This window comes from Orycteropus afer, unplaced genomic scaffold (assembly GCF_000298275.1).
Source record: "Orycteropus afer afer isolate SDZICR_OR568_19922 unplaced genomic scaffold, OryAfe1.0 scaffold00401, whole genome shotgun sequence".
Classification (NCBI taxonomy): domain Eukaryota; kingdom Metazoa; phylum Chordata; class Mammalia; order Tubulidentata; family Orycteropodidae; genus Orycteropus; species Orycteropus afer.
This window is the reverse complement of record NW_006921988.1, coordinates 1,071,133-1,086,513: the sequence shown is the minus strand read 5'-3', so window position 1 is coordinate 1,086,513 and position 15,381 is coordinate 1,071,133. Positions and strand designations below refer to the sequence as shown.

The 15,381-nt window shown below is 40.1% G+C and overlaps 1 protein-coding gene across 1 annotated transcript in view; it reads left to right on the top strand.

The window, feature by feature from the left end:
- Positions 1 to 15,381, top strand: part of CASK (calcium/calmodulin dependent serine protein kinase) — a 631,366-nt gene that overhangs the window by 614,728 nt on the left and 1,257 nt on the right. The window contains exons 23-26 of the mRNA XM_042782642.1: positions 1,690 to 1,770; positions 1,876 to 1,956; positions 4,157 to 4,359; positions 11,561 to 11,644. Of these exons, the coding sequence (XP_042638576.1) occupies positions 1,690 to 1,770; positions 1,876 to 1,956; positions 4,157 to 4,359; positions 11,561 to 11,644 (449 nt within the window). The remainder of the gene's footprint in view (positions 1 to 1,689; positions 1,771 to 1,875; positions 1,957 to 4,156; positions 4,360 to 11,560; positions 11,645 to 15,381) is intronic.

The following is a 15,381-nucleotide window of genomic DNA, read 5'->3' as shown; positions in this document are numbered from 1 at the left end:
GATGTACTTCTTTCACGGGCATACTTTTTCTTGAAGAAAATATTACTTAGTGGGTGATAGGTATAAAAAGCAGCGCCATAAGCACTCTTGCATTTATTTCTGCACCTCTCATCACTCCACCACCCTGCAGCATTACGAGCTAGCTCTACCATATGGAGTACCTCATATTCATTTTAATTTTGTGAGTCTCCCATTCTAAACACCGAAAACATTCCTGGTTTTTTAGCTGTTGGTAGAGAATATGGTTTCAAGATTTTTATTCAGCCTTTATGGAATGAAATTATCCAAAGAAAAGAATTGCACAAATACCCATTAACATGCACTAACCCTTATTTTAACATATTCTATTTCCTTTTTAAAAATTACTTTGGGAACAGTACTTTTGCTTTTGGTTCCTGATCTATTGCATTCCAGAGTAACCCATTTTGCATTTTAAGGTTCTTTGCTACTGGGAAGATCATAAATATTAAGGACTGAGCTGATACTCGAAATCATTTGGCCATATTGTTTCAAGGAGTAGAAGCTTCTCTTACTGATTGACAGAAGCATCCAGATTCTTCTAGTACAGCATGGAATCAATTTTACCAAATTTATTGCAACCCCTCTGAAATTTAGGATTTATTCAATATTCTTTTCAAAAGAAAAGAAATTTTAGTGCGTACCTGACAACATATGGGGTACTACCATGCAGAAATTTCTACCAGCAGTGTAGACACATGACTTCCCTTCTTGTGAAAATGTCAAATCTACCTGAGAATTGGACTGCATTGAACTTCAGCAGGAATGGTCATTCTTTTAAGAAAGCTTCATACATTGCTTGCAATTATTTTTCCAATAGTTTTTATAAGAGACAGGTTTCAAAAATATTTTTAAAATATTTCTTCCCAGTCTGTAATTAGAGAACTCCCCTTTTGCAAAGCTTTCCCGCTTTAGACTCTACCTCATGCTTCTTTCCATTTCTGTCCGTCTTGATTTAGCACACACAGGCTGAGCATGTAATGGCTGACAATTTGAGGCCCAGGGAAGCATGTTTCCCTACTTCCATACCCAAGACTTTCCATCGAATGGATAGCTGGGTTATAATAAAACTTGTGACATGATCATTTCAAAAGCTTGTAAAATCACAGTTTCAGAACTTGACTTTGAAAGAATCTAGCATGCTACCTCCATCAACTCTGTTGAAAGAAAGAGCCATGAAGTTAAAGCCTAGCTGTCCATGCATTTCTCATTCATCTCTAGAAATGATTTAGCTGGCCTTTCTCGGTTGACTGTAATTGCATTCATGCTTTCTTCACGTTGGTCACTGTCTGTAGACTTTTTCTTTTTAGTATTTCTGATTTCTTAGAATTGCAAAAATGGGAACAGCATGTGGAATTGAACAAATTCATATTGTTTGTTGGATACTACATTAAAAGATATGCAGTATCTTTTAGAAGTAGACTTTTATGCATGTGCTCAGCCTATCTTTAGATACCCTTGTTCTAAAGTGCATTTTCATGGGCTTAAAACTAAAATTCTCTCCCTAAAGGTTATATGACTTAAATTATATGTAAGTTGTATATCATAAGTTAGGTTCATATTTTTAAGATGTGGTTTTTACTATAACTCTAGTTTTGCCAGTAAAAACATAATTTCCTATATGAAATATCAATTCTGCAAATTTACCTTTCCTAAATCTTTGCTTTTTAGTGTTTGATCAATTAGATCTTGTTACGTATGAAGAAGTAGTAAAACTGCCAGCATTCAAAAGGAAAACACTAGTCTTATTAGGTAAGTTTAATTGTATATGTGACTTTCTTATTCTCATCTTTAAAACATTTTGTGAGCATTATTAACAATTAAAAATGTTAACTTCCTTCTTTAAAAATGACATAGGTGCACATGGTGTTGGGAGAAGACACATAAAAAACACCCTCATTACAAAGCACCCGGACCGGTTTGCATACCCTATTCCACGTAAGCAACGTCTCACTCTCTTTCTATTAAACTTTCCTCTTGCTTTTTTAATATTGTAATTTATATATTTTTCTGATTACATAAGAAATAACTGTTCATTATAGGAAATTAGGAAAATCCAGGAAAAAAAGAGAAGAAAATGAGTTAACAATCATCCCATCCCCAACCCCTCAGTGGCTCCTTAGTGCAAGCATATGTATGTGTGTATATGTATCAGTGTGTACTTATTAAAAAATAACATTGGGCTCATTCATTGTATTTGTAACCTAATTTCTCCAACAGTTTCTCATAAACATTACCCAGAAGAACTGTTCTTCAGAAAAATAACTTTTAATCAGTTTATCTCCATGATAATATTTTCCTTAATCAGTATTGAAATTGTTGACTTATCACTTTTAAAACCTAATGAGTGTACTAACCAAAAACCAAACCCACTGCCATTGAGTCAATTCCAACTCATAAACCCCGATTGGGTTTCCAAGGCGGTAAAGCTTTACGGAATCAGACTGCCTCATCTTTCCTCCGTGGAGCACCTGGTGGGTTCAAACCACTGACCTTTTTGTTCAGCAGACGAATGCCTTAACCACTGTGCCACCAGATCTCCTTAGTTAATGTGCTATTCATTGTTTATTATGGAAAATTTTAAATCTATAAAATACTTATTTCCCTTATTTTCTGTATGTTATTCTTAACCCCTTGCCTTCTTTGTTTCTTTAACTGTAAAATGAAGTAATTCCTGCCTTCGGGGTTGTAACAAGCATTAGGTAATGAGTCTGAGCACTTAGCTGATGCTGGATCAAGAATAGCCATCTTACCACTATCATTTTGTTATTACCATCATCATTATTCTAAAGTTTAAAATTTGGATCCTGAAAGCTTTTTGGCATTTAAGCCTTGTTCAGGGTAGGAAGCTGCTAAAGGAGAATAATTTTTAAGAGCCACAGGAGAAAATGTGAAGATTGGCTCCTTGCTGTCAGGCTTTCAGATGCCTTTCTAAAGCAGTGCCAAGACCACTTACTATTATCTCCAACACCCCAGAGAGCCATGGGCTTCGTAAGACCACCCTCATCCCAGAACCCTGTCTGATTTACACAAAAAGTAAATCATTAAATATCATTTCAATTAGTGCCACTGGGGTTTTCTATCAAGACACTTTGAAATGCCCCTTTAATTTTCCTTATGTGTAGATCATGCAAACGGCAAGCTTGGATAATTTAGTTTCTTCTTGATCATGTAATGATTGAACTTCCACGTTATGAAATGGCCAATTAACTAGCTCAGTTTAAAGCTTAAAGTTGACGATCTCAATCATGCCTACTCTCTAAAGTATTTCATCCCAGATGTGTATATGGGAGCTCTGGTGGCATAGTGCCTAAGACTGCTAACCAGAAGGCTGGTGGTTCAAACCCACCAGCCACTCCTCAGAAGGAAGGTTGGGCAACCTACTTCTGTAGTGATGCTGCCTCGGAAACCCACGGAGGGGTCGCTATGCATCAGATCCGACTCGACAGCAGTGGGTTAGATGTGTATATAACATATGATTAACTACTAAAATTACCCAAAATAGTACAAAATTAATATGGTATGCCATTTTTTCAATCTTTGATAATGGTGGTGTTATATATCTGTACTGTCCAGTATGGCAGCTATTAGCCACATATGGCTACTGAATATTTGAAATGTGGCTAGTGAGACTGAGAAAAAAAATGTTAATTTTATGTAGTTTCAATTCATTTAAATTTAAATAACCACATGTGGCCAGAGAACTACTGTATTTAGACAGCACAGCTATAAACAGTTAAGCACAGACCTCTCTCCTTTGCCTCTTTCACCTAATTTTTCCATTTTTTTCATTCTTTTTCCTTCTACTCAAGACCTAACTGCCTTAAGGCATATACTAAAAACCAAACAAAGGCATATAGTGAGTTATATTAATCTTGGAGGAAGGGATGAAATACATCTCTTCATCTAAGCACTGAAAAACACATCAAACCAATGAACTGACCACTGCAGTTTGATGTCACATACACGAATATAATTTCTACTTCTGCAGAGCTACTGGGCATGGAAACAGGGGATATGAGATATATACTAAAGAATTCACAGATTTTTAAGAAGAAATTGAGTTTCGGTAGGTTCACTGGGAGTATAAACTCATAAACTCAACCTTTTATATCTCTCTCGACTTGTGACTTTGCAGATACAACCAGACCTCCAAAGAAAGATGAAGAAAATGGCAAGAATTATTACTTTGTATCTCATGACCAAATGATGCAAGACATCTCTAATAATGAGTATCTGGAGTATGGGAGCCACGAAGATGCAATGTATGGGACAAAACTGGAGACTATCCGGAAGATCCACGAGCAGGGGCTTATTGCGATACTGGATGTGGAGCCTCAGGTAATGTCCAGCCACGTCCAACCCAGTCATCCTGCCTGCATGCTAGTCTCAGATTCTGGAATCAGAAATGCCATCAGAAAGTCATGGGTGTGTAATAATTTAATAAACTGCAAGAAAGCACCAGTAATCAAAGCCCCTGTGGGTTAACAGTCTAGAATGCAAACTAATTGTTGAACACTGCACATACCATGTATTTAGGAAGCAGAGATTATTCTCTTAGGAGGTTTATTAGACTCTGAAACTCAATAAAGTACCTGATTGGATCTGTACCTGCCAGAAATTCTATAATAATTGACCTCAGGACAAGACTCTTGCAATTTGTTATCACAACAGCCACCTTTCCTCTGACTTGGTTCAGATCACACTGGACCACCAGAGCCTCTGCCAGCATCTTGTTAATCACTAGTAGAAAAATCTGATCCTGGTGCTTGGGTCTGAAACCCAGCACTAGCTTTATGAAAAACAGCATGAGTGAGCCCACGGGGTGGCAGATGGAGCAGAGGTGTAGACCCTAGTGTGGTTCTTGGCCTCTGCCATCTCTCTACCTAAGGACAGTGCCTGACCCTGAGCTCAAACTGGAGGGATAAGGAGAACTTAAAGAGAATCCAAAGGAGAGCCAGACAGAGAGATGATTAGATGATCTGTAGATAAGTCCTATGCTAAAAGCAATAGAAATTACTAAACCTGAAAAAGAGAAAGCAGAAGGCCTTATGTGGAGAATGCTAACAAGCTCTTTGTTCATAACTCTGCGAACAAACCAAGGAGAAGTGGACTTAAAGCGCAGTAGAAAGGATTGGGGATCTTTCAACATCAGAGTGGGTTACAGGAGAGGCTTGTGGGTGCCCATGCAACTCCCTGGTCTGCCATTTCTAAAACTACTCTGTACCCCAAATTCCTTATCATTTATAAATGGAATCTGTATACCACCTGTATAAATGGTAGACCAACTCTCTTCAAGCAGGCTCTGTTTCATCAGAAGGCATACCTGGCTGTCTCAAGCAGGGCAAGTCCCTGCTCAAGGGCCACTGTGTGAGACTTGGTTCCCTAGCCATCCCCAAAGTGAGGATGGAACCTGTGTGGCCAGGGTCTGTGTGACCTGGGGCCTGACCACTCAGTTACTAGGCTCCAGGATCCTAACTTCATGGCCAGTTGGGTCTACCCATTTCCATTTTACAGCACCTCATGGGTTATTTAACTTGGCACTTTAGAAACCACAAAAGGCTCTGGTTAAGGGGGCAGGGAGGAAAGCAACAGTAGGGTGAACACTATACTGTTTACTTAACCATTAACTTAGACCTATATAAAACTAAAAATATATGATGTATAACACAGATTGATTTTTGTTTAACTACTAATCCCTCCTTACTAGGGATTGGAAAAATCTTCTGGCCAGGGGTGGCTAGAGGCAAAGTCTCAATCCTGGTCCTGGTCTTCGACATCCTCTCCTTGGGTTCCACACTGGTCTTCACCTGAACGTCGTTTTCTGCTGGTAGTAATGTCTCTAGCAGTATGCTGGCTGCAGGGCTCCTCAGACTCCCTCTGCATTCCTGAGTCCAATTTCTAAGGCTTTCTGCTGCTGCTGCCACTACCACCACCACTGCTATTGCTGCTACTGCTCCACTCTTACTGTTCAGCTCTCCCATCTCCTTGCCCTTGCACATTTATGCATTGCTCTGCACTGCTGAGTGGGAGACACTTCTCCTGGCCTCATCAGGACATCCACAGTAGTTACTTTTACCTGCTGCAGTTGGCACCAGAGCACTCCTCACCCCGGGCCGGGCAGTTTCCCCTGCTCCCTGACTGCTGGATGTGCTCACCTGCACTCTTCTCTCCTGCATCCTGTGTACCTGCTTCTCAGAACTGTCAGCTCTCAGGTCCACCTACTTCTAAGGGCAGACCATAGACAATCTGTTCTCTGCCTGAGCCTCTTTGGGGCAGTTGCCCTGAGAACAGGGATCATTCAGGTCATGCTCCTCTTGTCAGTCTGGTTGACCACTCTGGTCCCAGGCTCTCTTAACCAGGGCTACACGTTGCCCAATCTAGCCTCATGCCCAGCACAGGTCTCACACTGGCCTCTGGGCTTCACCCTCGGGCTTTTCTGCTCTCAGCCGACTATCTCTAAGAACTGGGAAAGGCCTTCATCCGGCCTTCAGGATGCCTATGGCCACGAATAACTTGCTTTCAGGCAGAGCCTCGTTGCTCCAGGGAGGCTCTCTCCTTAGGACATTTTTCTCCATACCCTTTTCCCACCCAGCTTGTTAGAATGTCCCCTGTACTGTATCTCACTGACAGTTTGATTCAACACACTTGTATGCCAGGCATTGTGCCAGGAGCTAAGAATACAAATGAGAAGAGGTGGTGAGGATGAAATTCCTTCCTCGATATACATCAAAAACTATCCATGACTAGAAAAGTGCCTTATGGCATTTTCTTTAAACACTCTCACGCCTACCACTGTTGATGCCACTTCCACTACATGTGTACCTTTTAAAGACCACCTGATACTTTGTGCCATCTTAACTTATTTTGGACAGTTAAGGCCAAAATGAACAAATGTCGAATAATTCCATATGATAAGATATTGTGGTCCAACTTAAAACCTAAAGCACCATGGTAAAGACATTAAGCTGGAAACAGTTAGTAACCCAGCTTTATTTAAATAATAATAACAGTAGGTTGAGTCAACCCCAACTTATGGTGACCCCCTGTGTGTCAGAGTGGAATTGTGCTCCATAGGGTTTTTTCCTTTTTAAAAAATTTATTTTATTTGTTGTTGTTGTTGAGACCATAGGGTTGTCAAATGTCTGATTTTCCAGAAGTACATTAGCCTTTCTTCCAAAGTACCTCTGGGTAGATTCAAACCTCCAACCTTTTGGTTAGCAGCCAAGTACTATTAATTCCTGCTGTCTTGTCTAATCCTTGTAATCCTACGAAGGAGAGATATCAATAGCTACATTTATAGATGAGGAAGCTGAAGTTTAACATAATTGGGGTTTGATCAAGGTTTTACAGCCAACTACTGCAACTTTGAACTTGAACCTGTCTTGGTTTTGGGTTTTTTTGTTTTGTTTTGTTTTTTTAAATAATAAATTCCAACTTCCTTTCATGGGACCGACCGTACTAGAAAAGAATCCTCAAAATGCAGAATTCCCAGTGTTTCATTTTGTATGTAGTAGTACAATTTAAGTTCTTAATTTTTTTTAAGATTTAGAAAAATCTATAAGGCAGTCAAACCTAAGAAAAGCTATGGAACTTCTGTGTCATGAAAATAAAGCCATGATGGCTCAGAAAATAATCCATGTCCCTAAAGCTAAAGCATAATAGCTCCAGTGTGTAATTAGAACTTAAATTACATTAAAACATTACATTAGGAATTTTTAAAAATTAATAAAAACAGTACAGTTTTTAGATTATAGTTTTTTTTATTTTATTCCGACTTATCTGTTTCCAGCATTAAAAAGTGAGAAGTAGCAGGTTTAGCTTTTGCCCACAGAAGGAAAGGTCACCATCAGGGAATAGCTTTCAGTCATTTGTTAAGAATTTATACTTGGAAATAAGAACCAGGTTCTGAACCAGGGGCTATTTTATTAAGTCATTTAGCTCTGTTAAGGTTATTTCTGGGGTCACTGTGCCCTTAGATTTCTGTACAAAATGACTCAGGTGCTTGCCCTTATGTACTTTTTAAGTTTGCAAGCCAAATAACTCTTACAGATATCTGTTCTTAGGTACTTGATTCAAATGAGCTTTTATTCCCTGAGGATACAGTAGCTGTAAGTGAAGATTTTCTGGAAATGAACTGGGTGGTAACCTGAAATTAAGTATTGGCCATAGATGAGCCATAAAATCAATTTATCTCCAAAACAGAGAACTAAAGAATTAACTTTAAATGTTAATGTTACTTTGGCTACTTAAATCCAGCTTATTTTCAATGTTCTCTTTAGAGACCTCTCTCCCTTTCTCTGAGGTCCAGAGAGAGAGATTTGCCTGTAAATCTTAACAAATTTGTGTTTCATCTTGAATCAGAAAGGAAGCAAGTTTAAAGTTCACCTTAAAGACACTTTATTTAACTGCCTGAGGGAACAGAATCCTTGTGAAACAGTTCCATTTCCTGTCCCTAAAGTGACCCTGAACCTTGGCCAGGCTGAAATTGCACAAAAAATGACATTCACCTGAGACCCATAAGTAGAGCAAAATATGGGAAGAGATACCTTCAGGGCCAACTGAGGAAATGTACGGTGGCTCTGCTGAAGCTAGTAAGATAAGTAGACAAGAAACTTTTAGTCCAGATTTGAGACATGTTACAATTTTTGAAAATACAGTAATATAGGATAGAGATAGAAAACCAACACCATGAAAGGAGAAAGCAAATATGATAACCACAGGAGTAACTGTCGTTACTGGGATAAACATTAAACTTGACTCTGAACATTCTAGCAACCATGGGTTACATAATGCTCATTTAATAGAAGCATGCCATTTCTTTCCTTGGAATCAGTTGCAAAAGGAATATAGCATAGGTCTTATATACAAGAAATGTTAGACAATATGATGAACACAGTCTTCATTGACAGTTTTGTGCAATAAGTGCCGGCTGACCCTCATGTCTTTATGGAGACTAAATGCAGTGCAGAGAATGGTAATCTGCGGGGAGCTAAACTAATGTTTTCCAAGTAGGTTGTTTTCTGGTGTTGTAATGTGATAGCAGGCTAGAACTTAAAATATTCAAAGGATTGGGTGGATATCAGGTTGGAGTTACTGAACAGAGAAGAGACCATTTCATGCCTGGGTGTCATTTTCTACTTCATCCTTGGGTTCCATTCAGCAGCCAGGCCGTATGGACTTCCATCTGGCACTCAGAGTTCTGTCTTTGGGACTAGAAGCAAGGGTAGACTTGTACATTAGGACTTTTTTTCCCATCTCAGTTGCCTAGAAGCTGGCTGTGGGTGCGAGTGTGTATATGTGATGGGGAGAAGGGAAGGAGGTAGAGGAAGAAACCTTGTATCTTGACTGACCCTATGTCCACCTGATTTATGAACTTAGGAAAGAAGAAGAAGGAAAAAGGGGGGGGGCATGATAATATTGACAAAAAAGACATTTCCAAGGGAAGATCCCTGTTAAGTTTGATTAAGTTAAAAATGGACCTTTTTCATATTTGCTCCTTACTAATGTCCTTAGTCACAAAAGGATTGACAAAGAAATTGCTGAGATACCTCTTTCAAGAAATGAACATATGATAACTTGAAGAGCTTTCCTACAAGGAAGATCTGAGGCTGTGACTTTAACAATTCAAGAACCTATGATAAAACAGGTGCTGAGTTCCCTTAACCCACAAGGAGATGATGCAAAACTGAAGTTCAGAAATATAATCCTAACAGAAGTGAACCTTGTACTGAAAAAGAAAGCTGGAACCTTTAATATCAAATCTGTCTCTGATGTACCTATATACTCCAAGAGGTGGAGAGATTCCCATCAACCAAGAAAGCAGAGTGTTGACTAGTTGAACTTGCCTCAAAAGGCAGAATAAAATTTAGGCAAATTATATTTACTGCTTTTCCATTTTCATTTCATCATAAAGGCAGTTCATGGTGGGTGCCATATTGGTTATGAGGGATACAGCTAGACAAGAAGCTTCCCCTCTAGTAACCAGGACTTACATTTCCAGTGTAATAGGTGCAACAGTTGCTTAAGTGCCTAACCGAGGCTCAGAGCTCACTAACGACTTTGCAGAGAAAACAGTATCAGTAGTGGATTCTAAAGGGTTACTCAGTCAAGCAAAAGAGGAGAGTGGGAAAGGCAAAGAAGGAATAGGAGGTCCAAACAGAGGGAGCAGTAAGTAAAAACAAACGGGAAAGCCAAAGAAAGCCTGGCCTTCTCTGGAAGGCTGGTCCATGGAAGGGAAGGGACAGAGAGAGGCTAAAGAGGTAAGCCTAGGTTAGCTTATAAGGCACCCCACACTTACGCTAAGGAGTATGCATTTTGTCCCAAGGCTAAGAGGGAGCTATTGAACAGTTTTTTGCAGGGCAGGGACATGAGCAGATTTGCATTTCAGAAAGCTCATCCTGGGGCAGACAGAGTGGACTATGGATTGGAGCTCAGCAAAACTGGAGGCCGGATGACCAGTCTAATTGCCACTACAGTGAACCAGGCAGGAGGAGGCAGAGTAATAGGAATAGAACAAAGCCAACATATGTAAAGGCTATGTAGAAAGCAAAATATGTGGATAACCAAGTTGAAATATTAAATTCTTTCATAGAGGACAGGAAGATAGTTACCTATGACAGACATGAATTAATTGTGTGTCAGTTGCTGTGAATTGTGTACCTGTATATCTTGGTGTTTGTTCCTTGGGGGGGAGTTTGTAACCCATAGGAACATCCTCCTAGAGGAGGAGCTGAAGCAATAATCCCTTACAGAATCAGCTCCTACAGCACCTGATTCCAGCTTTACAGTGTATCTGTGCAAACCAGTAACTTGCATCATTATGACGGGTTTGACGCCTTGGAAGGGAACAGAGAGGGACCTCAGAGGTCCTTCTGCCTCAAACGCAGTGTTTTCTCCAGGGTCTCCTGGTTGCCCACAGCCACACAGCTCCTTAGTGGCAGGGCTGAGACAGAAAGGCCCTGCTCCTGCGCAAGGTCCCTACCCTACCCCGTGAGACTCCCTTCCCAGTGCATCCCACAGGGCCTTTCACCAGGGAAGCTCATAGTGCCTTACATGAGTGTGAACACAGCCCTCACGTTTACACAAGTGACCAGCATTTTCTGTTCATAGTTAGAAAGTTGAAATGTGAAATGTGGTGAAGTAGGCTCTAGGTCAGTGGTGAAACCAGCCTGCTGGTCTAAGTCTACCCAAAACAGCTTTCCTAGAAATTAACATCCAAGCTAAAATTAGTAACCAGGCTTAAAGGAACACTAGCCAACAAAATCAGTATTCACTTTTCTGAAGAAGAATAAATCAAATTGACTCATGAGGTTCTTAAGAAAAATGTCCAGTTTGTCAGCTTAACTGTTCTGGGTGGCTATTGTCCATCCTTTAGAAGAAAGGAATGTAAGTTATGAATGAAGTTGGAGAATGTAATAATACCTTTCCAAAAAATTTGAACCAAGGACTTTTTCAGTTATGTGATTTTCCATAAGCTCATTTGAAAGTTGCAGTAGTCATTTCCTCTGTTAAATTTCTTTTTCTTTTTCTCTTAACACAGGCACTGAAGGTCCTGAGAACTGCAGAGTTTGCTCCTTTTGTTGTCTTTATTGCCGCACCTACTATTACTCCAGGTTTAAATGAGGTAAGAATCACTCAAACAAGTTCCCAAATAAGCATGCCTCCTTATAAGGACCCATATTTGTTGTGCTCATGAGACCAAAGCCTGATCGCATTAAGACAACTAAATGAAGGTCTGCTTTGTGGTTGATGCTGGGAAGTAAGATTTCCAGAGCTTGAGGTCCTTTTCCAGTGTTAGAAATTAGGCAACATAGACAGTATGGTGCTTCTGAAGCATGTGTCAGTACACATTTGCAGCAGAATTCTGTAGTGAAAGGGGATGTGAAACAGAATGATGCATGGAACAGCCTGTGGCCTTAACAGTTAAGTCTATCTGTAAAGTCTGGAGGGTGAACACCCTCACCTTCCAGGATAGAAGGCTCCCCAGTAGTCTTGCACCCTCCAGGGCTCCCAGCCTACTCCCTCTCCTGATAAGGATGGTGCTAAGAAAGCAGAGACCCCCAGGTCCAGCTCTGGGCTGGAGTGGGAGTTGAGTGGGGGGGTCATCACCTGTAGGCCAAGGGCTGAATTGCCTGAGAAAGCTATAAGCAATTTATGACCTCAGCCCAGCTGCCCTGGTTCCCCTAAGCTGCCCCCTGGAATAGAACCCATGTAGAATTTATATCCATGCCCCCAGAGACTACCAAATCTGGAAATGAGCCTTGTCCCCTATCAAACCAACTCAAGTTGCACAGAGATATTGCTTAGGAGAGTTGATGCACTATCTCCTACTGGGCCTACTTAGAAGGCTTTCTGTTGCTAGGTAGATAAGAAGGGTAGTTATCATAAGTGTATCAGATGCTTACTGACTGTAGGCTCATTAGTTAAAAAGCAAGCTCCTATACAGAGTTATCCTGAAGACCTTTACTTTTGCAGGTTAGAGAAACCAGAGGACTCTTGGTTCTGTTCAGTAAACATGTAGCACTGACATAAACTTACCTAAGGGCATATGTCCTTGTTGCCCAAGGTTACAATACAGTGAAATCAAGGCTTGGAAATGTTCAACTTAAATGTTCCTTTAAGGAGGATTAAATGTGTAGGTTTAACTGTTATTCATATTTTCGGTGATTGCTTTTTGTCATCTCAACTGCAAAAGATTTATTCCTTTGAAAAATTCAACTTTCCCATCTTATTTGATACGCAAATATGTTTGAAATTCCACAATGTGTTTCGCTTTTATCCTTTTGTTGCCATGTATTTTTCTTGAATTATCATCTTTGCTTTGTTTTGTTGTTTTTGTTTTTGTTTGCCTGTTTTCCTGCCCCTTTACTAATTTTCCATAGCTGCCAAAATGGTGCAGAAAATTGCCTGTAAGTACCAGCTAGGAGGTGATGAAATACAGCCTTGTTTCTTTTAATAGATTTAGAATGTAGACATTTTGTTCCCACTCATCCTTGCTTCTGCTATTAGAATAAAGGCATTTTGTTTTCACTGAGTTAAACCCTGCTCACATATAAGTTAAGGACGCAGACAAGCTGTTGGTGTGGCAGAAATTGACAAACATAGCTTCATATTATAAGATGCCTAAGAAAGAGGTGTATTTTTCTGTAAAGAGAATCATATTTAAAATATGCTGCTTTCAGCCATAAATTTTCCTGAATGTTTTCATGAGCCCAGGTTTCTGAGCAAATAATAAACTCTGCTGGTGGATTTTGAAGTCCAGGACTGTATATTGCATAGAATTGGTTAGCATGGAGAGTGGCTTTCTAGAATTGTCTTTTCTCATCCCAGTAGGAAGCACTTCTATCTTTTGATGGTGCCTCTTTCCTAAAATGGGGATTTTTGCATTGCGTTTATTATAAAGTCACAGTGAAAATACTGTGCTTTTTAAGTGCAAGCAGAAAGGGTGCTGATATGACTTTACAAGGTGATTGTTAACTGGGGTCTTACCTACCCTGTAGTAGTTAACACTTGACATTCAAAGCATGCCATGTCCTGCTCCGAAATCCCTGTACATGACAAAACAGACAGGAAATTCCTCCTTCCAGAGAGTCCCAAGAGAAAGATAGAGCTCTCAACTGCTCTGGTGTCTGTCCATCTTCTCTGCAGTGGTGTGAAAGAACCAATCAAGTTATTTCACTTCTGACCCCCTTCCCAGAGAGCTAAGGAGCTCTGGTGGCATAGTGGGTAAGGCATTTGGTTGCTAACCAGATGATCAGCAGTTCAAACCCACCAGCTGCTCTGCAGGAGGGAGATGAGGCAATCTACTTCCATAGAGATTCATGGCCTTGGAAACCCAATGGGACTTGTTGTGAGGAGTTGGAATCAATCTGATGGCAGTGGGTTTGGTTTTGGTTTTTGTTTTTTCCCAGAGAGCTGTCCACAGGAACCTAGGTTTACTTGAGGTGTCACACCAGGTTCATTAGAAAGAGTCTTTTACAAATAACAGATGGGTCAGCGTTAGTGCTCCTAAGTTCCTAAAGGCACTGCATCTTTATTTTTTCTAGAGAGCTGGCTCTGTCACCCTGGTCCCCCAGGATTTCTCTGTCTCTTGACTATAGATTTAATTCATAAAATCTTATAATGACCAGCATCAGTAGGTCAAGCACTTACTTATTGTTTCAACAGCATCTGTTAACTTATTATGTACAAAGGCACCCTGGTGGCACAGTGTGGTTAAAGCATGAAGCTGCTAACTGAAAGGTCTGCGGTTCAACCCCACCAGCTACTCCATGGGAGAAAGCTGTGGGGATCTGCTTCCCTAAAGATTTGGAAACCCTATGTGGCAGTTCTACTCCATCCTACAGAGTCACTATGAGTTGGAAGTGACTCGACAGCGGTATTGTGTACAAGGCACTGTGCAATGCTGGAGCACAGTGATGACAAGGCACACAAAGATAAATTTGTGTTCTACTTGGGGAGAGAGATACTACTGTATTTTTTCACATACAACTGCACCCACGTAAATACGTATGCTTATAACAAGCACAGCATACATAAGAAACTAATGCAAGAGGGGATTGTGCAGTTTAAAAAAAAAACATATAACACATGTTATTTGCATAAAAATACAATAATCAAATAAACAGGTAGTTAATGTGTGTGTATACATATATATGTATATGTGTGTGTGTGTGTATATATATATATATATATATATTTCCCTCCAAAGACTTAGCCCAATTCACCTACCTGATGTTGGGAGTGAGGGGTGGCATTAACTTGACTCACAAAGTTCCCTGGTTTCAAATGTAAACTTGTCCATTGGATGTTTAACATAAAATTTGACCTGTGAGGAGGCAGAGGCTAACTCTCTGGGGACCCTTAAGAGATCTCTGTCTTGAAAGCACTGCTATCCTATGGTAGGTATACTTGCATGACAGACTTGGGATGCAGAATTGCCTCCCACTGTTGGCTCATCCCTGACAAGAGTTCTCAAAATCTGTAGCAAGCTATAGGAGTTTAGGAAAAGTCCTTTACTGCAGCAAACTTCCTACAACTTAGCAGCTACTTTTCTTCAGAGTTTTATTCACGAGAAATGTGAATACCCATGAACAGTGATATTTGACCATTTTCTAATGCAGACCAATTTTTTTTTAATTCATTGGATATGGGTTGCTGTCCTATGGTTGGGAAATAGCCTTATTCCATTGTTATTTGTAACATCCAGAAAGCTTTTGACTCTGGGATTTGCTGCATTTGAGGGTCATTATATGCAATTGAATTGCTGGAACATGTTGAACCTTTTTTTTTTTTTTATTAGGATTTGGGTGAAGATTTACAGAGTAAATTCACTTTTCATACAGCAGTTCACATATACTT